Source organism: Squalius cephalus (assembly GCF_949319135.1).
Source record: "Squalius cephalus genome assembly, chromosome: 11".
Lineage (NCBI taxonomy): Eukaryota > Metazoa > Chordata > Actinopteri > Cypriniformes > Leuciscidae > Squalius > Squalius cephalus.
In genome coordinates this window covers 19,101,847-19,128,649 of record NC_137132.1, presented here as the reverse complement: position 1 = coordinate 19,128,649, position 26,803 = coordinate 19,101,847, and the positions used below count along the sequence as shown (strand labels likewise).

At 37.2% G+C, this 26,803-nt stretch overlaps 3 protein-coding genes across 4 annotated transcripts in view; 1 reads left to right on the top strand and 2 right to left on the bottom strand.

Moving 5' to 3' along the window:
• The window catches only part of clip3 (CAP-GLY domain containing linker protein 3), a 769,717-nt gene that overhangs the window by 573,136 nt on the left and 169,778 nt on the right, over positions 1–26,803 (bottom strand). The window lies entirely within an intron of this gene.
• Positions 22–16,936, top strand: foxn1 (forkhead box N1). Of its 2 annotated transcripts, XM_079886019.1 has the most exons (9): positions 22–178; positions 7,368–7,508; positions 8,131–8,454; positions 8,767–8,874; positions 10,546–10,664; positions 11,580–11,676; positions 12,095–12,302; positions 13,830–14,294; positions 15,345–16,936. In XM_079886019.1, exons 2-9 carry the CDS (start codon positions 7,386–7,388, stop codon positions 15,611–15,613), a joined length of 1,713 nt encoding a protein of 570 aa, XP_079742145.1. In that variant the 5' UTR covers positions 22–178; positions 7,368–7,385; the 3' UTR covers positions 15,614–16,936. The 2 variants fall into 2 exon arrangements, with proteins under 2 accessions (XP_079742145.1, XP_079742146.1); XM_079886020.1 differs by lacking the exon at positions 22–178 and having other exon boundaries at positions 6,210–7,508.
• unc119a1 (unc-119 lipid binding chaperone a1) lies at positions 16,935–26,477 on the bottom strand. Its single transcript, XM_079886041.1, has 5 exons — positions 26,016–26,477; positions 20,235–20,348; positions 19,945–20,044; positions 17,931–18,103; positions 16,935–17,813 (listed from the first exon to the last, which is right to left on the bottom strand). The coding sequence occupies exons 1-5, from the start codon at positions 26,128–26,130 to the stop codon at positions 17,701–17,703; spliced, it is 615 nt and encodes a 204-aa protein (XP_079742167.1). The 5' UTR covers positions 26,131–26,477; the 3' UTR covers positions 16,935–17,700.

Below are 26,803 nucleotides of genomic sequence, written 5' to 3'. Positions count from 1 at the left end.
ACTCTCTAAAGATATCTGTCTCAGTTGTTTTTCTTGTCAGCAGTCAGTCAGTCAGTCACTATAAAAGCAACTCAGAGAGAGAGATTTCTGAAGAGATCTACAGCCGGTTTGCAGGTATCTGTGTGGACTCTGACTGTCTTAGATTTACAACTTGGGCCTGGAAGCACCGCACACAGTGGTAAGTGTTTTTTTTTTTTTTTAAACTTAATATGCACTCCAAAGTCATCTCTGTAAGCTATAATTGTTCTGCATCTGGTACATACTAGGATCAACATTGTGTTAAGGTTTCATTGACAGCTAAATAACATGCTAGAAGAGATAGATCTGAGCTAAGAAGTCCAAAATTAAAGGCGTAGGCTACACATGTGTAAACATCTGTGGGATCTTACTTTTCATTTACACAGATATTATTGTACAACTGTTTCCCTTTTGGCACCAATAAATAAGGCATCATGAAATGTCCCTCAGGCTCCTTGTTAGGCTTGTCTCCACCTGGATGAAATCTCCGCTGAAATTCATAAGAGAAGAAGAGAGGGATACAGGAGAGAGAGAAAATGAGAGGGCAGGGCAAGGCAGGTGCAGCAGGGTTGTTTCCCTCTGGGTGCTGAAGTTCGGCAAAATGCCCATTCTCTCCCGGTTATGATTATGGATGGGTCTGATATAACATTTAAAATATGTTCTCATTATGATCCCAGCTGCCAGTCACCCAAGTGTGTGTAGCCGTGCAAACACGTGTGCACATGTGTGTATTGGAAAACCTGTTGCAGCAGGTCTGTCCCCTGTGGGTGTGTGGCTCCCATAGGTTGGCTGGGGGCCAAATGGACTGAGCCTTTTACAAATTCCCTGTTAAAATCTCAGAGCTGAGCTGAGATTTATTTTACAAGGCGCAAGCTATTAGATGAATGTGATTCATTATTTAATGAGTAATGTTACAAATGTATGATCACAGATATGGTTTCCAGCTGTGATCTAGCAACCTTGTCCAACACTATCTCACGACCAATTCGTACGAATTCATACGAATGATAAAAAGTTGGGAATACGAATACAACCTCACTCGTACGAATTTGTACGATTTGTCTAAACCCACGTGATGGGTAGGTTTAGGGGTGGGGTCAGGGGTAGGTCATTTGTATCAATTCATACGAATTGGGCAATTCGTAAAATATGTGCGATTTTGCAAAAATCGTACTAATTCGTACGAGTGAGGTCGTATGAATTCGTACGAATTAGCCACCTCGTAGAATTTTTACGTTTTCCCGTGAGATCAGGTTGCCTTGTCATACATTCCTTGAGTATTAATTGAGGTTTTTTTCCCCATCAAAATAATGCTGATGGTTTTATATCTGTCTAATTTATTTGAAGTCATTTGGACAGTTATTAATTCACTGATCAGATATGCAAATTTTAGTAATATAATTAATGATAATCTTGTATTTATTGTCACATTTAATGTTCATATTTATATTTAGTATCAATATTATACAAAAAAAAACATTTATATTTATTAGGGTATGCTGTTAACAACTTAAGTATTTCTGTCAGGTGCAGGGTTTAGTTGTATTCTAATTTCATCACATCAATCACGTTTTATCAATGTTTACAATACACACTAGTATTAAATCGAGTTTCAGAAACCTTCATTATAAGATTTGCAAAGCTCAACGTTCAAAGCTCCAACAGCGTTCCTGGCTCCAGTGTTTTTCATCTCTAGGATTTCCATTTATGCTGGACAGTGATCTTAAATCTCTAGTGTGCATTATAAATGACATTATTTACTCACCCTCATGTCATTCAAAACCTTTATGATTTTCTATCCCCTGGGGAACATAAAAGTAGATGTTAGTCAGAAAGTTGACACTGCTTATTTTCCACATAATGAAAGTACATGGTGACCAGGGGCTGTCAAACTATAAAATACACAATTTTGCCTTTTAATTTTTTTTTTCTTCATATTATGTGTCCTCCAAAGACTTAGAATGAGTGCACTAGAACTACTTTGGATTTGGACTACTTTTATGGACCTTTAAATTAATAATAATAATTCTGACAGCTCCTGGTCACCATTTACTTTCATTGATTGGAAAACAGCAGCACCAATGTGCCTTTAGAGAGGATTCTTTATTTAAGGAAGTAAAGTACTGTTTTTTTTTAAACGCTCAGATGTGTTTCCACTGAAGAGGAGTGAAAGTGCTATTGTAGACATACGGGAAGAAATCCTACCAATTACTTGATGGATGACGGTGTAAAGGAAGATGCACAGTCCATTTGAAATGCCACTCAAGTGTGGTGAGAGTGCACGGGTAGGGCTGTATAGACATGCAAGAGACCAGATCAAAGTGAGATAAATGTGATCATATTGAGAGAGGAAGGAGTCTTGAAATGAAGTACTTTTACATTTATACCTGTTTCAGCATTTTTATTCTTACTCACTCCAGATGATCTTTTCAGTCACACACACACGCACACACACACACCCTGGTTTCCATGTTTTGTGGGCACTTCTCCTTGATGTAAAGATTTTTATATTGTACAAACTGTATATTCTATGCCCTTACACTAATCCGACCCTAAACATACCCATCACACAAAACTTTCTGCATTTACATTTTCAAAAAACATCATTTATAAGCTGTTTTCCTAATGGGGACCAAAAAATGTCCCCACAAGGATTTTGGATATTGCATCTTTGTGGGGACATTTTGTCCCCATAATGTAGGGTTTACCGGAACCACACATACTCACGCATACTTAGTACAGACACACACACACACATGTTTTCTTCTTTATATCTTGGGACCAGACCAAATGGCCCCACACTGTCAAAATGTTCACATTTTACTGTATTTGTGGGGACATTTGGTCCTCTCAATGTAGGTTAAACAAGAACACACATGCACACACACTTTATCTTCTTTTTTATCTTGTATTAGAGGATTATATAGCATGGCTTACTGACCTCAGTCAGCATTCTGACCTTTGCTCGATGCTAATGGAAAACGGAACATGTTCATCATGTGAATTTTCTAGAGCTTCTCAATATATCATATAAAAAAATAGTGCATTAAAACTTAAATAGTGCACAACGCTATCAACTATTATTAAATATAACCTTTAAGAACACACTTTTTTTTATCTTTTTTTTTCTTTTTCTTGCTTTAAGCAGTATTTGGTTGAGCCAAAAGTAGTAGTTAAGCTCTTTATGCAGAACGACCTGGTTCCAAGCAGGAATAAATTAATTTGCCCTTTTTTAAATAAAAGTAAAAGTAAAATTTTAGCTCTATCCCAGTGGATGTATTAACAGGAGCAGGATCTCATTTGATACCATTTTAGTTAGTGATTTCACTGACTTGATTAAACTGACTCTGACATTTTAACTTGAATCTAATCAGTAACTACTTTCTATTGGCTAAACACTCCTAAATAAGACTCACATGACACACATTTTAAAACCATCAGTTTTATTTTTTATAAATCACATTTTTGCTGTTTAAGATTTGTATGTATCCATTTTACACACTATATTCAGAATATACGTTTATGCATTCAGAAATTGTATTTCTTTTGAGTCTTTGTTCAGAACATACTGTATATTTAGGGCGTCATATACTGACGCTTTTGACAGTTCGTCTACATCGAACGCACATGGCACCCTTTAGCGTCAATATGACACGCACAGACCTTTGTTCGGTTATGGGTAGGTTTAGGTCTGGTGTAGGATTAGGGTTAGACCGCTAGGAGGCGCCTTCTGGCCCATATCTATCTGCGTCTCATATTGACGCTAAAGGGTGCCATGTGCGTTCGATGTAGACGAAATGTCAAAAGCGTCAGTATATGACGCCTTGGGATGAGAACGGGCTGCTTTAAATTAATAATTTTTTTATCTTACCTGTATGTTATCTTAAGGATTCTGCTAAGAAAAAATTGTCCACTATACAATGTACAAAACAATCAGTTTAGCGACAAGACGAGCACAGCAACACAACAATATCAATTACCCATATGAGGCTGGACTGCAGATGACCAATCAGAATCAAGTTTTCCAAAGAGCTGAGTAAAATTTTTGAAATACAAAATGTAGTTAAATAATTGTTTACAGTAAAACAGACTTCAAAAAAACATATACTTTAAAATTATATGTAGCATAAGATCCAGTTATCATGCCTCATTTGCTTGCCTAATCGTTTAAACACATAAGAACCCAATAACCTTTTTGTGTATACTCAGCTGTTTTCTCTCAAGAGTGGAAATGGCTTGTATCTCGACCGTAACAGGTCAAAGGATCAGTTTAAAAGTCACAGTGATAAACCATAAAGGCCAGCTCAACTTCCTCTCCAGTACTGAATTACACTCTATGTTTCAGATGGAGCAAAACTCCCCCATCTCCATTTCATGTCACGAACACACTTCTGCTTCTCCTTCATGGTTTGTTGGTGATTTTAATGAGTTTTTGGCTCAAACAGCACTGTCTGCTGACAGTAAATGAGAGTAGCCTGAATTTCCAGGAATACCAGATACTTATGTGGCCTTATGTTTTACCTGTTTATGAACAGATAGCAGCCAGGGCAATGATATTTACAGCATTTTTCACTTCAACAGGGAACATGGACCATCAATGTTATGGAAAATGCTTACTAGACAGTTTAAAAGGGATTTTCAATACAGGCAGTTACACATAGACTGTAGGTTTGTCCAAAGACCAAATAGCTAGAGAGATAGATTGTTTGGAGACATGGACATAGGGCCCTATTTTAACGGTCTGAAACGCAAGTATCAAACGCGAAACGCAAGTAACTTTGTGGGCGGATCTCGGGCGCTGTTGCTATTATACCGGCGGGATAAATGACTCTTGCACCCGACGCAAATCTAAAATGGGTTGGTCTGAAGTATCTACATTACTCATAGGTGTGGTTTGAGCGTAACGTGAAATAAACCAATCAGAGCGTCATCTCACATTCCCTTTAAGAGCAGGCACGTTTTTTCCATGGCGGATTGCTATTATAACGGCGGATTTGCCAGGCGCACGCCAGGAGCGGTTTACAGCCGAGGAGACCGACAGACGTTCTCGTCAGGGCCATAAAAGACAGAAAAGTGACATGGGGATGGGAGAAACCCACCCAAATTAGCTTTGGTTAAACAGCCGTATAATAATTTTGGTAAACGTGTAAGCTAAATTTATGCCTATTTTTCACATCTTCATGGACACACCACAATGATTTCCCTCGTGAGGAATATTTTTCCTTGTAATAATGTATGGTTTGCAAAAATGGCAACTGCTGCGTCTGTGTGTAGATGAGAGAAGCAAAGTGTATACGCGTTGTGCACATGCTACATTATGGCCAAGAATGCTTCCTTAAAATAACAACTGAATGCGCCACTGACTTTAGACTAGGTTTTTCCTGGTCTGTGGCGGAATTGTTTTCTGGAACTGCAAAATAGCACCAGGAAACGTTTGCGCTGGAACACGCCTCCTCTTTTCGCTGAACCGCCCCCGGGAGCACAAGTTCTTTCCCTAATTTACCGACGTGCATCTATCGAGGGAAAAGTCCGCTGACCCTTGACCAGTGGCGGCTGCTGGTCTTTCAAAGAGGGGAAGCTCATTTTCGGCCTACATCATAAAAATTATTCATTTATTTATACGTAAATTCTACGTTCCTTTTCAAGAAAATGCTCTGTGAAAAATGTATGTAATAATATAATAAAGGTATAAATAATAATATAATAAAGTATAATAATAATGCTACTAATAATAATGTATATTTTTAATTATTTTAATAATTATTTTTGAATTATTACTAATAATAATAATATAAAAAATATAATAAGTAATAATCTAATAAAGGTATAAATGTATAATTGTGTGAAATGCATTATAAAATAAAAATTGGCTAGCAATTTCGACAAGCAAATACCAAGAAATAGGTTGCAGCAGTTTGTCTTTGAAAAATCCGCGATGGGACTGAGCTCGAAAAGCTTCAACATCAGCGACTTTTTATTGTATGAAATCGCTGTCAATCAAAAGGAGACGCAGCCTTTCGACAGACCCTCCAATCATCACGCGGAAGCCCGGAGTCCGGGCCAGCCCACTTCCCATTCACTCCCAGAGACGCTGAGCGTCCGTGGGCGGAACATAATCGCAGCATTTAGCCAATGACCGTCTAGTTTCGAAGCGCTGAAAAAAACTGTTCGAAGCAGCCCCATTGAAGTCAACGGACGCTGGGCTTCAACCAGTGTTGCCAACTTAGCGCCTTTGTCGCTATTTTTAGCGACTTTTCAGACCCCTTTAGCGACAATTTTTCAAAAAAGCGACTAGCGACTAATCTAGCTACTTTTTGAACAAACCTCAGTAACCTCCAAATGTTGCCAGCGCAGTCCTGCGAGCGCGAGATTTGCTTTCTCCTCGCCGTCACACACCTATCTGCGTCTACCCTGTTTCTGTGAATGGCTGAGGGCAACAGCACGGCAGCTACAGACGTGAATGAGCGTTGTTTCCACGGACGGAGTTATCACTTATCAAGAATTTAGTTTGACCATTTTATTTTCCTTTCTTTTCTTGTGCTTAGTACTTGTAATACTCACTATCACAGTGCTAGTTCACCCAGTTCCCGAACTCTCAGTTCAGATAATTTTACACATATAAAAAATAGTCATAGCTACTCGTTCTATTGTCTGACAAAAAAATATAGTAAATGAGAACAGCTTTATTGGACATTCGGCTATATAGCCTATATTATATTATGTTATATTAAAATACAGTATGTGAGCATGATTTTAATGAGAAAAAACATTAGGCAGGCAGAACGCAAGTACGCCGCGGTGACGTCATGAATATGCTAATTGACGTATGACGTCATCTAGCGACATTTAGCTACTTTTAGGGGAGGCGTTAGCTACTTTGCTTTGAAAATAGTTGGCAACACTGGCTTCAACAGGGAAATGCACTGTGACGCTACGGGAATGTATGAGAAGGAAATCGAGTCAGCCGACCTGTAACTGATTCTGAACGAACTCGTCTTTGAGACGAACGTTTTCTAACGCATTTTAGTCAATAAAATGTTAATACAATAGTACATATTTGACCATTCATTTTTGACATTATAAGGGAAGCCGAGCTTCTCTTGCAGTCTTAAAGAAATCGCCACTGCCCTTGACAGGTATTTGTCAAGGGTCAAGCTGACAATTCGTATCTTTAAAACCAGAGCCCCTGACACTTTAGTGTAAATGTTTGAGGGTACATTGTGCTGTGTTTTACACGCTTTAGCTTACAGTAGCTTAAGGGATCACATTTGCATATTACATCTATTTGATTTATCTTTCTATCAACAAATAAGGCTAAAAACCTGATGAACTGTTGTGTTGTTTTAAAGAGGCAGGTTGAAGGGACAATGTCCTCTGAGTCCCAGGGCCTGTCTTTAAGCAGCAGCAGCAGCTCACCAATTCCTTCTCCTTGTGAACTACACTCCTTTGACCCTCTTGGGTCGCCCTGCTTTCAGATGCCAGAGTCACAGGTATTAATAATTTAATTTATTAATTTTAAAACATTTGTTTTAATCAGTTTAGAAACACAGAACGATACATAGACAGATAGATAGATAGATAGATAGATAGATAGATAGATAGATAGATAGATAGATAGATGATGGATGGATGATTGATCTATACACTGTTCTGAAGTTGCCGCTTCTTAGAAACCGCTGCCTGCCATCTGCTCTCATTACGACAGTGTCATAATTATTACATTTTGATGAGGACATGAACCTCCGCACAAGGCACTATTCAAGGACAAAAGACCCTGTGGCAGAAATAGAAGAATTTCATCCTGCCTTTTTACCAAATCCTTTTGATTAAATATTAATTAATGATGGCCCCTAGGGAAGGCTGTATGTCACATTAAATGCATTTATGGGCTCTTTAGCAGATCAAAGATCTTTACGTGCTACTGCATTTCCACTTGGAAAACTGCTTCATGTTAAAGAGTGCATTAATTAGAAATGAAACTGCAGCGTTGCTTTACATGGAACAGCCTAGGTGTTGCATATATTAGGCAATTTTAGGTTCTAGGAATTTCATATTGGTGAGCTAATATGCATGTTTTATAGTGTTTTTGCATTATTTTGTTGTTCAATCTAGTGTCACCAGAGCAATGTTGGAGAGGGGTTTGCACCGTACTCTCAAAGAAAAAGCATTCCCTACAGGCAGAAGAGTGCTATTTCCGAGCGCTTTCGTAGACACAGTATAGACGGAAGCCCTGTTGAACAAGAGTCTGGCCTGACGGAAAACCATCACTACCATCCTTACAGACGTCAATGCAGCGAAGGGGCCATCGGTGAGGTTCAAACATACAGTTGTCTCAGAAGACCTGGACTGGCTGGGAAACTCACCACTGCCGATGGATTGGAGGAACAATCCTCTTGGAGTCCTTTAAGCACTAATGTGGAGACAACTAGCATCATGGTGAGACTGAGTGATTGTTTAAACAGAAATTTTAAGATTTCTTGTTCAGATAAAAAAAAAAAACTTTTTAAAGGAATTTGCACAGTATTTAGTTCTGGTGGATTTCGTTTAAAAGGGCCTTCAAGGTTATATATATTACCTTGAAGGCTCTTTTAAATTCTTGCCAGCATATTTAGCCCAGAGGCAAAAGACATGGAAAGAAGAAGACCTGCCAGGCAGATGTGCAAGCAGATGTCCTTATTACACTTTCTAAAGAAGCATTAACATATGATATGTTAGAACTAAGTAAATCATGGTCTGCTCTTGGGGCAGGGAACTCAACACTCCTACAGTGAGCCTCAGATGAGCTCTGAAGATCCTCCCGACTACACATCAGTTAACCATCAGACGTACAGTGCCATCAGTCCTCTACAACATCAGGTACTCCTGAAAGAATGTGTGATATACTGATTATATACACTCCCGTTCAAAAGTTTGTAAAAACATCAAAAGTAGTTTTTTTTTAAAGTCTCATATGCTCACCAAGTTTGCATTTCTCATTTCAGGATTATTTGAAATAGAAATCTATTGTGACATTATAAAAGTCTTTTGATCAATTTAATGCATCCTTAGTGAATAAAAAAATAAACTCTTACTGACCCCAAACTTTGAACGGTAGTGTATATGTAAATTGATATGACTACTGTAGGTAAACTTTGGCATGTGAAAGAAGGTAGAAACTATCAAATGATAACAGGTTTTGGACGCATGTTCAGTCAAAACATTGGCAGAAAGTTCTACTACATCCTTAGACTGACAAATAACAAAGATTCGCTCTTGTTGAACGTGGGTGTAGTATGTAATGGAAGCTTAAAGGGGGGGTGAAATGCTATTTCATGCATACTGAGTTTTTTACACTGGTAAAGAGTTGGATTCCCATGCTAAACATGGACAAAGTTTCAAAAACTAAGTTGTACGTTTGAAGGAGGATTTTTGTTCCAAAAATACTCCTTCCGGTTTGTCACAAGTTTCGGAAAGTTTTTTTCGAGTATGGGTATGTGTGACGTCAGATGTAACGGAATTTCCTTATATGGGTCCTAAGGGCACTTCTCCGGTAAGATCGCGGCCGCGCGCGCACTCTTAGACCAGAGCAAGAGAGCGAAAGCAGTTCGCCATCAAAGCGCCCTGCCCGGCTTTTGGGAAGTCAATGTCACCAAAGAAGTGTGTTTTTGGTTGCCAGGGCAAGACAACCCTGCACAGATTCCCAAAGAACCCAGCGTTAAGGAACCCGTGGATGGAGTTTGTTTTCCTGAGCATAAACGGAGTTGTGTAAGACTGTTTGTTCCCTGCATTTCGACGATGATTGTTTTATAAACAAAGCCCAGATCGACGGATTTGCAGATCGTCTAATGCTTAAGGATCGAGCAGTCGCAATGATAAAGATTCGCGGTCGTGCGTTGGAACCGGACAGTGAGTAAAACTGTTGAACTGAACAAATGTCTCTGTGTGTTGTCACTAGCTCGGCGCGTTAGCACAGCTAAGCTTCGCCCACAGGGCCCGCCTCCAGCCGCTCGGTTTTTTCCTGAAAGACTCGGTACAGTCTATCTTTCTGTTATTAATATAATAAAACAAAATACTTTTTGGAGATATGAAGGATGCAATATTACTCTATAGGTACTCAAGATTAACAGGAGATTGAGTGAAAATGAGCATTTCACCCCCCCTTTAAAAATTAAACAAGCAAAAATAATTAGTGCTGTCAAATCGATTAGTCGCGATTAATCGCAAATATCAATCGTTTGTGTGTTTATATACAGTATATATATATATATATATATATATATATATATATATATATATATATATATATATATATATATGTATACATACACACACACAAACATACATATGTATATATATTATATTTACATAATTAATTTTGTTATATGCAATTAATCGCGATTAATCAATTTGACAGCACTACAAATAATACACAAGTTTTTTTTTAATTACCAATAATTACACAAATCGCCATTTATCCCTCTACAGTATATTGTTTTCAACAATTTTTAAATTAAAGAGATTTATTTTGTGTGTATGTACTGTCTCTAGTTTTACTCTTCAAGAGGAATAGACACGGTTTCTCACTACTATAGCCAAAGCCTCTCATCACAAACATCTCAAGACAATTCTGCCCAGACACTCTACCCTAAACCTGTCTACTCTTACAGGTATGTATTTGCACCTGTATTATCGAAGACATATTTTCAAAAATAAATCATTTTCTGAAACGTCATCAGAAATTTGTTAGTTCTTGTCTCAGGGCCCAACATATTATACAACAAGTACCGTGTTTAAATGTTTGTCACTTGCTTGAGCAACATAATAGGCCGATATAAATCTATAAAGTGATGAATGGAATAACACATTTATATATATTGTATTAAACGTGAATACTTCTATGAAAAATAGTGTTACTGTATAACTGCCATTCTATCTAAAATGTTAATGTTTTAAATGTTAAACGCAATTGATCTAAATATCAGCTGAGTGTAAATATGTGCAGCTTCATACAAAAAATCATGAAAACCAATATCCAGAATTTTAAAATTCAACAATTTTGAGTTTTAAACGGTAGAGCGTTGGCACTTGCAACGCCAAGGTCATGGGTTCGATTCCCAGGGAAAGCATGAACTGATAAGAATATAAATGTATACCTTTGAAATGCAATGTAAGTCGCTTTGGATGTAATATATGTAATATATCAGATTATACTAATTAACTGTATTAAATGACGAACAACAAATATCTGTTCATCAAAATGTCTTATAAAACTAATTGAATCAATACAGATATATTTACAAATAAAAAAGTATAACTAAACTGCTGACAACTGCTAAACCACAATCAGTCATCTGTTATGAAAAGACTCAATTATTTACTATACCGCATACTAATAAAATATACAGTATGTAAATGCAGTGCACTGTCACTCTGGCAAGTGCCAGCCAAGCGCATAATATGTAAAAGCATAAAAAAACATGGTCACAACTGACAATACTCCCAAACAAATCAAAATAAACCAATGCATCACAATAGTCATGTTTGATTGGTGATTTTTCATTGTTAAATATATTTGTTTGCAGTATTCTCATCTTCCTGGCTCTGAGGAATAGCAAAACGGGCAGTCTACCAGTAAGTGAGATCTACAGCTTCATGACGGATCATTTCCCCTACTTCAAGGTAAACTGCACTACCACTTCTCAGAAAAAATTCTACATCTAATATACACTGATCTACAGTGAACAGTTATAGAAGAGGCCTGTTCATGAGGAATGTAACAAATACAGAATGTAAACAGATTTGTTCCTGTTATGGCATGATCTCTATATGCCTGATCATTTAATTCACCCTCCTCTTGGCGTTGTGCTGGTAAAGGGATTTACAATGTGACATTAGTTTGGCTCATCATTAGGTAAACATGCAGATTCGTACCGATCCAGTGTTGAGTTCACTGAGGGAAGGGTTGTAAGAAAGATATTTCTTTATTTCTTTAGAGAACTGACTGGTACAATCTCTGTTTTAGATTCATTGTTTTTCTGTGCCTCGCAACAGTTTAGCGACCACTTCACAACCTTAGGTTTTATTTGTGATTCCTCAGACAGCACCTGATGGCTGGAAGAATTCTGTCCGACACAACCTCTCTTTAAACAAGTGCTTTGAGAAAGTAGAGAACAAGAATGGGAACTCCTCTCGAAAGGGCTGCCTGTGGGCCCTGAACCCAGCGAAGGTAGAGAAGATGCAGGAGGAACTTCACAAGTGGAGACGTAAAGATCCGCTGACTGTACGGAGGAGCATGGCCCGACCAGGTGCGCGTATTTGTTTGCCTAATCCTAACCCAATCCCCTAATCCTAACTATACCCCTCTACCTAATCCTAAACCTACCCATACTGGCGATTATACTGAAAATAATTATCCGGCGAGGGTCAGAATTTGGCACAACTCCGGTCCTACCTATACGCAAACTACGCAAGGGCCCCCAAACATATTTTTTATAACATGCAAATATAAATGTGCATTCAAATTTAGCGGAGTCGTGTGGAAATGTATTTTTCCGAATCCTTATGATTTATATTTATTTAATAACTATTTTGGACTCGGACATCATGCAGTGCGGCTGAAGTGTAGGACCGGCACTGAAGGTCCCATTTGTTGGTGTGTAAGTTAAAAGTACAAAAAATGTCCCAGATTACCCAAATTCACATATGCGATATGATTATTGTGAATGTATTTTATGCTTATGCTCACCTGCAGTGTTCAAAACTCAAAAATGCTAAAACAAATGATTGAACATTGTATTTATAATAGGGCTGTCAAACGATTAATCGCGATTAATCGCATCCAAAATAAAAGTTTGTGTTTACATAATATATGTGTGTGTATGGAGTATAATTATTTTCTATATATAAATACACACACATGCATATATATTTAAGAAAAATGTGTTATTTATATATAAAATATTTATATATAATATAAATTATATATAATATAAATATATATACACAGTATATACATGCAAATATTTCTTAAATATATTCATGCATGTGTGTGTATTTATATATAGAAAATAATTATACACCGTACACACACATGTATTATGTAAAAACAAACTTTTATTTTGGATGCGATTAATCGCGATTAATCGTTTGACAGCCCTAATTTATAAACATTTCCGTTTTAAGAGAGAATAATGAAAGGCATTTTATTTGAGCCATTATATATTTATATAATTGCATGTATATATTTATTTAATGTTTCAATAAAAGTATATACTGTTTGGGGTACGTTTTTTTGTTTTTGAAAGGAGTCTCTTACGCTCACCAAAGCTGCATTTATTTGATCAAAAATAGAATAAAAACAGTAATATTGTGAAATAGTATTTCAATTTAAAATAACGGTTTTGTATGTGAATATATTTTAAAATGTCATTTTAAAGTGTGACGGCAAAATGAATTTTCAGCATCATTACTCTAGTCTTCAGTGTCACATGATCCTTCACAAATTATCCCGGTTATTTTGTGCTCAAGAAACATTTCTTTTTATTATTATCAAACCGTCGTCCTGCTTGATATTTTTGTGAAAACTGCGATCATTTTTTTCAGCATTCTTTAAAATAAAGTGCATTAAATCTACTGTCACTTTTGATCAATGTAATGCATCCTTGCTGAATAAAAGTATTAATTATTTATAAAAAAAAAATCTTACTGACCCCAAATTATATTTCGTCTATAGGTATTACACTATATTACTTTCTTTTACATTGTATGATATATATTTATAATATATGTGTGTGCATATATATTGACAGTTCCCATTATGCTCATTGTTTTAGAGGAGCTGGAACGTCTGCTTGGGGAGAGACCTGAAAAATTGAAGACTCTTGGAGCTCACTTCAGTCTACCAAGCAGCCATACTCATTCTCAGTCCTTAAGAGTTGCCATGCATCCTGCCTACGGACACCAACCTGTCCATGAGACTAGTGTCCTGCATCAGAAGTCTCTTTACAGCCCTTTACCCTCTCAAACTGTCGTCCCGCCTCCCCCCTACTTACCTCCAGACACTTTAGCTTTCCCTTACTACTCTCCAGTCACCCATCAGCCCAGTGCTGGGCACCCCTCCAGTCCCAGGACAGGCAGCTTGGATTCCCCCTTACCAGCACACACCCCACCAAGCTACAGCACCGCCCTGCAGGCTGGTCACAGCACTACAGCGAGCATGCAGGAGCTTCTGCTGGATGGAGAAATCAGTAATGATGTTGATGCATTAAATCCCAGCCTCACAGATCTACAATTACACGGTAAGATTGAGTTTGAAAAAATGAGTCATGTTTGCGGTGGTTGAGCACTTTTAGCTGCGTTCACGCTGTCAGTGCAGTGATTATTTGTGTATCTCATTGGAATCTGATCTAAATTATTGTATCGCAACTGTTTAGATCAGATTTGTGTGTCCCGTGGCACCTTTTTTCTCATCCCACTTTTTTCCGACTCTGATAATTATGCTATAGAATAAAATTGCCATACTGTATATTGAACTGATATTACACTTATATTTCATGAATTTAAAATATACTATAGTTGTACTATAAATGTTTTACCATTGTAACTTAAATGTCTACTGGATCCATTGAGGATGGTCTTATAGGGGTCCAAGCTGTGATATTAACGTTGTCCACTAGAGGGAGACACAGGATAAGAAATATTTTAAGCCCAACACTTTTCTATCTATTTCCATCCATTTGAATGGAAATACATGCATTTAGTTCATTTGTGTAACTATAGTGTTGGTTACACTAAATCAGTGAAATGCTTATAAATAATTAAACCTTTAACTTTTTAGACCCCAATGAAACAAATTTTTCAAGTTGCCAGACACAATTAAATATATAAAATTGTCTCTTCATTTTAAATGGACATCATGTCCTTTTTTACTATAATATGAACTTTATATAAAGACATTTATTGTTGTGGTATATGAATTATAAAACAAACATTTGTGCGTTAAACTGCAAGCATAAGGTCAGGAGGCAACACATATAGAAATAAATGCTAAAAATGAAAAGGTAAACATGTTTCAAGAGAAAAAGCTAAAGGCACAAGAGAAAAAAATAAAATGACGGTTTTGAAGACAGAAAAAGCAATTTCCACAATTAAAAACGATATTACATTAGGGACATCTCCACAATTATTAACAAAAAAACCTGGGTATTTAAAGTGCACTTTTTCTTTTTGGAATTTTCATTGTGAACACACTACTCGCACTATTTATACTTAAAAACATCATAGAATAGTGCAATAATTGGTATGCACCCCTGTCTATTGATGTTCATGTTCTCTGTCTTTGTTTAAAGGGAATCTTTGGGAGGAGCTAAGGAATGACAGCCTCGCTCTGGATTCACTGGTAGTTATGGACACAACCCCTTTCCTACCCCAGCTCAGTCCCAGTCAAGTACGGGATAGCGTGGGGGTCTGTGAGGGTCTAGCGGAGACTGAAGGTGGGATGCAAGGCAGCGTTTCTGGGCTGTATCTCAGCGGGCTCTGCACAACCGCGTTTACCAGTACAGACAACATGTCAGCTCTCCTTTCTTCTTCAGGAAACACTCCCATTCCTCTTCTATGAGAAAGTTACCTCTGTGTAACATCCCGTCAAGCCATCTCTACTTTTTCCAAAGTAGAAACGGTTATATTTTTGAATGTCTAAAATGTGTGACTTCTATGCTGAATGGTGCGCTTGAGTTATAAAAATGACATTATAGCTTTAATGTTTTTATTGCATAAATTCCATCCCAATATCCAAGGCTCCCATTCCATTGTCCACAACAATATTCAAAGACCCCATGATTTTTTGAGTCATTACTGGATGAGGGTTAAGGATACATTTTGAAAAAAAAAATGTCTACCTGATAAAAAATACTATAGTCATAACTAGTGAATATGAATATAAAAATGAATATTTATAAACTGTATAAAACTGCCCATGCAATTTTTTATTAATTCACATGACCACAAAGTTCTGTAAGCATTTAATGCTCAAAATCACTTTAATGTGGCCTACATTGAACAATGTCTGATTTTTTGTTTTGTTGAAGTTTGCTGAAATTCAACAATATATTAATATTATTTGCTTTTGTACTTTTGCTTTTGAAAAAAAAAAAGAAGTATTTTTTGTTCTTCAAATCTATAAAAGTGTTTCAGTTGGTAAGATTTTAATGAAACGTTCTGGACTTGTTTTATAGTCAGTATTGATTGTTGTTTGCATCTGCCTTGACAACCACTGGGGGGTGTAGTTGCCTCTTTTTTATACTGTCTTTCCACAGTAATGCACATTAAAGGCACTGTAGTGAGTTAAAACAGATCTCCTGAATTGCAGGATTTTTACTGTCTCTGCAAGTTATTTTTTGTTTGACAAAATGATTCAAATGGTTCATAATTTTTGAGAAACAGGTGAGAAAGGGCCTTTACATCTGCAAAAATAAACTTTTTTTTGCTATAAAACAAGCATATGCAAAAGTAACGTAACAGTACTTTCCATAAAAGTAACTAAATTACTTTTTAGGGAGTAACGTAATATTGTAATGCATTACTTTTAAATGTAACTTCCCACAACACTGCACATTAATAATAAGAAATCTTTCCTGAGCATCAATCAGCATATTAGAATGATTTCCGAAGGATCACGTGACACTGATAACTGTAATGCTGAAAATTCAGCTTTGCCATCACAGGAATAAATTAACTGTTTTCTATTTTAATGTATAAAATATAGTAATTTAAACTGTATGTTTTTACTGTATTTTTGATCAAATAAATGCAGCCTTGAGATTTTCAATAACACACCGATTCCAAAATTTTGATCAGTAGTGTACGATTTAAGCATTGTCTTATCTATTACAACACTATGCAGGAGTCATATGAATAAAAGCAATAAATTGAATCAAACATGATTTCAAGCACTGGAATTTTTATTTTTCTCTTTTTTTGTTAAATTCCATGAAACAATTACACACAATGGTATAACTATACTATATTATATAACTATTTCTGACAAAAGATGCTATTAAAAATATGTTTGACAATGTATATCAATATAAATAAGAGCATATTAATATAAATAACACAGATTTACATCATCATTGACCAAATTATAAGTATTCAAAAAGGAAAATGAGAAAAGTTAAGGAAAATCAGGGCCTTTCAGAGATTCTAAAAGGCAGGGGGTGCAATGTCAGGGCAAAATACACATTTCCTTGCACAGCTCCTGAAAATATTCCTTCCTTTAAAGGTTCAAACACACTGCACCTCACTCTACATGAGCCTCTTTTTATGCATTAGAAGCCTTGAGTGGTGTCACTCACTGTATGAACATTTAGTCACAAATCATTTGGCTTTGGGCTTTGAAAAATACATAAAAAACAGAGCATGCAATTAATGCACATGTGCACAGGCACACTCATGAACTCAATGAGATACACAATTATCACATACTTTAAAAGATTCGAAGGAGAAAAAAAGTAGTACAGGCCCATTTCTTAGAGTAACATTCTCTCTCTGTCTCACACACGCACAAATATGCACACACACAAATCCTGAGATTTTTTTTAACCAATGCATCATCACATACAAAATTAGATGCCACTTTCAGTAGATGTTCCTATGCCAGTCCACTGCAACTGGATGCAGATTTCTGCAAATGGTGAAAATCACTTCTTACGGTCCACCGTTATAGGAATAATCTGCCTTGTTGTGCATTACTAGCTTGTTGTCCACAAAGTAAAAGCTGTCGGATTGTGTCTCATATGGGTGAAGGATCATTTCACGCACTGTAGAGGGATGCAAGAAACACAATGTCACTTGTATTATGTCCTGCCACAAGATCACAAACCAATCAATAGTTATTAAGTCACACTCTGAATTCATAAAAAAAGTTCATGACTTACTTATGTCTTCAGAGAGAGGTGGGAATTCATAGATGTGTTCGCAGGTATTCTTACTGCTCGGGATGCAGAAGCCAAACTCAAAGTCAAAGCTCTTCAGCAGCTGCCCACGGAAATAGTGCCGCTCAATCATACGAAAGTTGTTGATTGGAACATCGCCTACAGTGAACTCAACCCTGTGGAGGCAGGAAAGGACACATTTAAGGTTATGCAGTATGTAGCAATGAAATTCCTACCATGTTCTGGATGGAGACACAGCGTACACAAGAAAAAGATTCAATGGGGTTCTATGTACAGTAGAACCTCAGGGTTCTTGGCTCAAATTTAAAGAACACTTCAAGCCAAAAAGGTTCTATATAAGATGAAATATCTTAAACGATTGCATAATACTTTCATGTTTAAAAGGTTATTTCCCTTTTCTCAGTATGCTTTTTCAAACTGTTTTATTCATACAATTTAATCAAAAGAAAACATTATTTCAATCAAAATGAATTAAAGATCATATTTGTTTTTCATTTAGCACTGCACTTTATAAGCTACATGATTTACATGTTTCCCCGAAGACAAAATAAGTCCAATTTACTTTGATCATCCAATTCAAGAAGTTTACACCCAACGGCCTTTAATGCATATTCTGTAAGGGGTGTGCAAACTTATGAGCAGAACTGTCAAGTATATATCTGGCAAATCTTCCTTTTTGTCTTCTCTTTAGTTCTTCTGATGCTTAGGACTAGTGGTACAGTCTTGGTTACTGTTGTAACCCTCGTTCCCTGCTGGAGGGAGTTTTAGGGAGTTAAACTCACCTCTGAGTTTTAGAAAAACAGCTAATGAAATTAGCGAGTGGAATTAGCATGCATAGCTAGGCGGCAAGCCATCCACTCATTCGGTCTGTGCTGAGGAGCCGAGACAGTGTCCCGGCCATTCAGTGGGTAGTTTAAGGTTGTGGCAGGAGGGACATACTGTCTCCGTTCCCTCTATCAGGGAACGAAGGTTGCGTTACGACAGTAACCGAGACGCTCCCTTTCTGTCAGTCACGTTCTACGTTATGTCGACTGAAATTAGCGGTCCCTATGGAAAGTGCCACAACGACTGAACTGCGTTACGAGTGTCGGCGAAGCAGATGCTGGCAAGCTGTAGCGTGCCAGCTACCAAATGTCCTTGCCCGATCTTAACTTTCCCGACGGCCCATGTAAGCCGAATAGTCCTTCATGCCTGTTGGGATGGAATGGACCGAGCTTACCACGGAGACGGTCATTAACTGCTGTTTCTTTATGTTCTTAATGGAAAAGAGTGTTTCGGCTCATTCAGCTTCAGCCACGACCAGTGGTTAATGCTGGGGATTGGGGAAGCGTGGAGTCCAGGTGGAGAGGGATGCTGCGGAGGCCACATCCTACCCAAAGGGAGGTACATGTGGAAATACCCATGTGGTCTTCCCACACTTTACCTAACTATTGTACTACCCAACACGCGGGAAGAAAGCAGCTCCACTCAAGAGGTTATGGAATCTCGTGAAGGTATTAGGTGTTGCCCAGCCCGCAGCCTTGCAAATGTCTGCTAGAGAGTGAGACCGTAAACTATCCAGCAACAGAGATCTTCTCTTTTCATTGCTCTTTTATTGGTGGTTAGAAGAATGATCGCTGTCTGTAACCAATCCGATGAGCGGATGCATGCTGCCATCTTATATAACCGTATATACGGGGGAGTGGCTAAGCACTCCCAAGCATTTCATTGCCCATTTTTCTAAAACTCAGAGGTACAAAGGGAACTATCCTACTTTCTCCCCTGTGATATGGCGGGTCATTTGTTCAAGTATTCAAGACTTTTTTCACTTGGAAGGAAGTTTTAAGTTGTTGAAACGGCATGTTTTCACAGTATAATTAACCAATTTATCTCAAACTTTTATTCATTGTGATATGACTCCTTTAAGGATTAAGTCAAACAGACTCAAGTGTGATTTCAGGCTAATTTTAGCTTGCAATTTAAGATCAAGTGTAATCCTGTCACTGATTGCACTTACGTGGCGCCAACCTGGCGTAGTCGGAGGAAGGCGGGGGTGAACTGGTAACGCACAAAGCGTCCGGCGTTCTGGTCAAAGTCGGTTCTGTCCTCCCCACTCTCTGTGAATCAGAAAGGGGTCGGCATTATCAAATGAGCCTTTGAAGGGCTCTTGTGCAGCGAGCTGCATCTAAATGGAAATCAGGGCTTTATGGCGATAAAAAAAAAATCAAGACAAGCCTTGCATTTAAATGTGCAGCCTGTGTAGGTGGAGTGAGGAAGTGAATTTGAGAGGTCTGGTCTTTGTCTTACCTGTTGTAGGGGGTTTGGTGATCTCAAAAAGAACTGTGCCAGTCTCCATGTCTCGGATTTTGAACCTGGTGAAGTCAATCTTGTGTATGTTCTGCTCTGGACCGCAGAGGTAATCTATGGAAACAAAACCCAACCGCAGCGGTTCAAGATGTGCCTCAGTTACGACTCTCATTACATCAACATTTGTAAGATAATGAAATATGAATGGAATATTAACATGGATGTGATTCTCTCCAGACTTGTCACAACATTTCAAAATATAAAGCTAACCACATTTTAACACTGGGTATGTGTGCGTGACATAGGTCACATGCATCAAGTGAGCTATCAAAGATATGCCTCAGGGCTGAGCAACGCTGAGAGCCGTAACCTTGTGTGATAGACTGCAGGGACAAAAAGAGCTATTTCTGTTCTCTCTGATGTTGTATGGAAATGACATTGATGATGACCATACACCTACTCGATTCATTACCTGCCTGCAGAGACTGATACTGTTTAGAAATACTGACAGAACAATGGGAAGTATACCATCAGAAAAACATTATTAAACACATTGTGCTTTCATTTTCAACATTTTCTATTGGTTTTTAACTTAAGATTGCCATAACGGGGTGTTTGCTCATTTTGTGTAAAATGAGAGACAGCTGGTTGGATATTTTGTAATGTTTTATAATATTATTTTCCATGTAACATTATAATAATTTGCTGTAGTGTGTGTGTGTGTGTGTGTGTGTGTGTGTGTGTGTGTATATATATATATACACACACACACACACACATTATATAATAATGTGTGTGTGTGTGTGTGTGTGTGTGTGTGTGTGTGTGTGTGTGTGTGTGTGTGTGTGTGTGTGTGTGTGTGTTGAAAATCTAATGCAATGGCATTTGTAATTTGTAAGTGTGACTTAAAGGTGCACTGTGTAATTTTTAGCGGCATCTAGTGGTGAGGTTGCGAATTTCACCCAGCAGAAGTTACGGTGGCCGAGGAAAATATGTCGTCGTCTGAGACAGCAGAGTAGCCAGTTAAGCAATGAGGTTTCTTTACAAAGATAAATTAAGAAATTAGGTTTACTTGATTGTTCAGTAAAACGATATGGTATTGCGAATATTATTGTTACTTGTTCATCATTGTGTCAGTGTTTTATTCACTGACTTTAGCTAGCTTCTTTGCACGAAGAACAACATAGTTACGAAATGCGTTTGTCCGTTTAGAACTACTGTAGAAACATGTTGGCGCATTTCAATGCAAGGGGACCCGCGGTGTATGTAGATAGAAATGGCTCATTCTAAGGTAATTCAAACATAACGGTTAAAGGAATAGTTCACTTTTAAAATGAAAATTCTGTCATCATATACTCACCCTCATGTTGTTTCAAACCTGTATGAATTTCTTTCTTCTGCTGAACAGAAAGGAAGATATTTAGAAGAATGTCAGTAACCAGACAGTTTTTGGGTCCCATTGACTTCCATAGTAGGAAAAAAATATACTATGGAAGTCAATGGGACCCAAAAACTGTCTGCTTACTGATATTCTTCTAAATATCTTCCTTTCTGTTCAGCAGAAGAAAGAAATTCATACAGGTTTGAAACAACATGAGGGTGAGTATATGATGACAGCATTTTCATTTTAAAAGTGAACTATTCCTTTAATTAAGTAAGGTCTACACCATTGAAAACATAGTTATGTATATGATATTGCATTTCTGTCAACAGATCCACCTAATTATTACACAATGCACCTTTAACTGTCCAAATATTTTTTGGTGTTCACTATATATGGGGATTTATTTGTGTCCTGGAGTTGGTAAAAAGTTTGAGCCAGCCACTCGTATCATGCCCTTTAACGTTCGTCTCCCTTTCCTCATGCCAAACTCCCAAAGGAAGCATATGAGGTGCGAGGAGCAGCTGTGTCAGCCCTCTTCTACCTGGGATGGATTATACCTAAGAAGCTTACATTGTTCCCCATCACATGGAGCAGATTGGTAAATACTAAGGGGATTTAGGACAACTCTAAATTTTGAGAGGTCCATCTCTGCTAGGATGACATTGAGATGAGTGTATTACTTCCTTCCTGTGAGACACTGAACCGTAACAGTATCCCATAAAATTCACATTTAAACATTGATCAGCGAACATAAACAGAAGCTTAACCGAACCTGTTTGATGTGCGAGAATGAACTTCATTGGTTCTTGAGGAAGCTCAAATGTGCTGAGTAACACACGAGAACGAACCTCATTGGTTCTCGCACGTCAAGCAAACATGCTTGTGCTTCTGTTTAGTTGATACATGTTTATATGTGAATAAAACCCTAAGCGATCATGTCTCTTCAGAAAATTTGGTCTAAACTCAATTCATATGGATTAGTTTAACAATCTCTTTCTGAACTTTTTGAAGAGGTAGTTGCATAGCTGTGAAAGGAGAAACATAAATTTTCAAATTTAGTGACTTCATTAGTGTTCCGAAGATTTACTCTTTCAAACATGTCCCGCGGATATTGACACGTTCTCTGAGCACGAGAGCCAATTCAGAGTAGAACACCGAAACCTGAATAGACAAGAAACGGATACCTTGCATAATTTCCTGCGTTTTAATGCACTTGCCAACACCACAAAACATGCTTGATATATATCGACACTTTTATACCTCTCGGTGAACTTGTTCATGGAAATGTTTTTTTGTTTTGCTCTGTTTACTTCACCTCATGAATTGCCACACAGTGGGACCAATCTAAGTGAGGTAACACGACTGTGTGTGAGTGTGAGTGCAAAAATACAAATAGTCAGGAAAATTAAGAGGTGAAGGGAGAATACAAATGAACAGAGACAGTGCATAGTGTATTTTTAGAAGAGTAAATCTCAGTCATTTAAAATGTATTTAAGGCAGCATAAGTGTAATCAATGATTACATTATAATTGAATTAATTGAGAATGTAACATTTTAATATATAATACAATATAACATGCTGTTATCTAGTTTTCATAATAACCCCAATGTCTTGGTGGAGGCATCATAAGTGCAATCAATTATTTTTAGCTTTTTATATTAAGTTATAAAGCATCTGGTGTGCGTCTGCTTTAGAATTTGTGAACTGTAAAAAAATGAGTTATTTCTTTCTGATCCTTAAATTAGGCCAGGTTGATCATTCATGTTAAGTGATATTTGTGTGATTATCTGACAAATGTGCAATTCTTTAAAAAATCGTATTAGGGCTGTGTGGCAGGCAAGTGTCAATGTAGCTTTCCAAACCACCATGGTGCCGCACTTCACTGCGTCTAATGCTGTCACCTAGCAACAAATCTTTTGATACCAATCCAGAATAACTACCTGTTATTGTAAGGTAAACAAAAGGAACTGCTCTGTATAACAAACACAGATTATGAACGAAACAGCATCCATTTACAAGACCACACAGGTCCATTTAGATTTATGAGGCATAATGTGCGTATCTAAACACCATAATTCATTCTTTAAACACTCTAAGTAAAGCGCCAAATTGAGCAGTTAATCAAAAGATTATAGGAGGATGTCATGTAACCATTTGCTAAAAAGCCAATCCACTTCCCTAATGAAATTGAAACACTTATTAACATAATTTATATTTATACCATTTATCACTTCATCCATTAACATACTCTGTGTTCTTGTTTATAACAGTAACATGAGATAAAGGACAAAAATGCAATTTGTAAATAATAATGAATCCAAAGCAAGCATGCTGTCCACCTTCCTCAGAATAGCAGCCTGTATCCTTAAACAAGAGCAGCTTCTATTTTTAGAGCACTAATCCAAGTGATTAGCCAGACACCAGATTTTCTTCCATTTAGAAGAAGAGTGGCATCTTAAAGTGATATCTCAGCACTTCTCTCAGGCATTTCCTCTGTGCATTTGTAAATATATTTATTCAAAGAGATGTTTAAATTCACAGCTCAGCGGATAAGAATACATTGTTGCTTTTTCAACCACAAACCACTCGCATTTCAGAGCTAATGACTCACACAAATGGTGGCAAACATGAGACAGTGTAGCTATTATGTCCAAGTAAAACATTCTTTATGGACTGTGAGAAGTGTAACAGTAATGCAAATGTCTATCAGTCAGTTTTGGCAGTGCCAGCTCCGTAAAACTGCTGTATCAGTAGAAACTGAGCATTTGCATTCATCCACAGATCTGATCTCTGATCAAGTAGCCTATATTTGTTTTAGTGCCAGATATAATGTCTTGCATGCAGGATCAACAAGCAAGACATTATCAAAAATTTGTCAAAACATCAGCTCACAAGTCATCCAATCTTAGCATCTGAGTTCCTTTGCACGAGGTGATGAATGCTTATTGGTCAAAGATCATAATATACAAACCCAACAATGCTCTATTTTAAACTAACCAAACTGTTTTTGAATAAGTAAAAGCAGTTCAACCAAATCAGCATTTTAATTCCTTTTTAAATGGGTTCAGAGGATTATTAGTCATATCAAATGTTAACACTATGCAGTAGGATTGATCCTCAACAAATATCTTCAATCATCATCAGATTGATCTGATTGAAATTTGTATCATTAACCACCTGTCAGTGTTATTTGATTATTGAAATACTTTTATAGATTTTTATTAATATTTCAATTAGTTTCTTTTTTTTATCTTCTGTTTTACTTTTATTTTTGGTCAAACTTTTAATTTTGTTAAAAAATTTTTTTTTTTAAATGTATCTATATAATTTCCATTTTAGTTTTGGTAATTTTAGTACATGGAGTTAAACTAAATAAAAATGAGAAATGTTGATTTGGCAACTAGTTGAAATAAAGTAAGTTTTGTTTATATTTTATTTCAGTTAGCATTTATTGTGTTTTTTATGGTTTTAGTTAACTATAATAACCCTGCCACTTGTTTAAGACTGTGATATGTACACAAAACATGCCCTTTCTTGTATGCTGCTTCAGACAGAATGAATCCGGCAACATTATTGGAAGAAATTCTCTTGTGCATTTATCTGTGTGTGGCACAAAGTTACACACATAAGCCTATACAGTAAAGTATAAATGCTTAATCTTACATGGAAATGTAAACATTCATTAGCAGTGAGTGAATAATGTATTAAAACCATCCTCTAATCCTAAAATATTTTATTCAGATTCTAGAAAGATCATTCCTATATATTTAATGACTTTTCACAGACTTTTTAAGAGGTGACAAATGCAAACCTTTAAAACTGGCCTTAAGTTAACTATAGCCATAGCCTACATGCTAAACAAACAACTATGATTACATATTTCGTTTATTGCGTTAAAATGAAACTTAACGTTACTCAGTTTCAGGATTTAATTTTTTTTTAAATATATATATAGTCTATTTCTCGATGCTCAGCCCGTTCATCAGTAAACTTACTACGTCGTCATTGTAAGCAGTACATTGGAAATCCATAGTGTTTATTTACCAAGGAAGAGCCGATTAAATTAGGTATAGGTCTATATGATAGATAGGTAGCCTATCACTGGGTTCGTTCGACCACAAAAAGAGGACCGTACAAAGACGTAGCCTACTCGCTAAATGAAAACGTTACATCGACGTCACATTTTAAACGATGACGCTCTATTCTAAATGAAGTTTCGTACTAGAATGTCACGGCGAGAGACTGAAAAAAAAAAAAAAAACCCGTATGAATAAACGTGCCGTTTCGCACTGGTAAATTATGTGCAACAGTGTGAGCTAGCAGAGCAGCTCGTCAGCCGTGCGATTGTTTTCGGAAGCTTCCTGTTTGAGAGTGGCATTGATATTACTGAACTTACTGTCTGTGATCTTCTGCAGCCCGAGTACATCATCCGGCGTTATTTCTGTGTTTTTTAACAAATCTTCTTCAGTCGTATTTAGGACACCCGCGTCGCAGCCTTGCTTCACTTTCATGTCTAAATGCGATAAGACGCTGCTGTTGTTGTTCGTGCACGAGTTGCGGTCTTCGCACCAACCTTTCTGGCAAGGGCCGTTGGTTTGCCTCACCTCTGCTGTATTATGCGTCCTGGTTATTTAACGCAGGCTCTTTACTGATACAAGAATAGCGCATTCACCTCCCCCAGCCAGTCTGTCTTCTAAGGATGTTGTGTTACCGTATTTTAGCTATTCCTTTCCTAAGGCGAGGGACTCTCGCTCTGTAATCTGCATGTTTGTCTGCAGCTGAAGGTATTAGAGCAACCACTTCATGTAATCGAGCAAACCCCGAGAGAGATGAGCAGTATTAAGTGCGGAAGGAAGTGGGCAGACGGTTCACTCACTCAAGCCGCTTCTTTTTAAAACTAAATGTCTACTGTCTCATTTTGATCAGACTTGTTATGCACTGTATGGACAAAACCGGAAAATCTTTTTAACAATAATTATATCTTATGTATATAACTAGCCTAGGCTATATATTATCGGTATAGAGTAGCCATATATGTGCTGGTCATAAAATTAGAATATCATCAAAAAGTTGATTTATTTCAGTAATTCCGTTAAAAAAGTGAAACTTGTATATTATATAGACTCATTACATGCAAAGTGAGATATCTCAAGCCTTTATTTGTTATCATTTTGATGATTATGG

Bases quoted from the DNA above. Each gene is read 5' to 3' on its own strand.
- foxn1 (XM_079886020.1), top strand. From the start codon at position 7,344: ATGAACTGTTGTGTTGTTTTAAAGAGGCAGGTTGAAGGGACAATGTCC. The intron at 8,875-10,545 runs GTACTCCTGAAA...TACTGTCTCTAG, and splicing joins TCAGTCCTCTACAACATCAG to TTTTACTCTTCAAGAGGAAT. The intron at 14,295-15,344 runs GTAAGATTGAGT...CTTTGTTTAAAG, and splicing joins CACAGATCTACAATTACACG to GGAATCTTTGGGAGGAGCTA.
- unc119a1 (XM_079886041.1), bottom strand. From the start codon at position 26,130: ATGAAAGTGAAGCAAGGCTGCGACGCGGGTGTCCTAAATACGACTGAA. The intron at 20,349-26,015 runs GTAAGTTCAGTA...TTGTTTCCATAG, and splicing joins GCTGCAGAAGATCACAGACA to ATTACCTCTGCGGTCCAGAG. The intron at 17,814-17,930 runs GTAAGTCATGAA...ATCCCTCTACAG, and splicing joins ACCTCTCTCTGAAGACATAA to TGCGTGAAATGATCCTTCAC.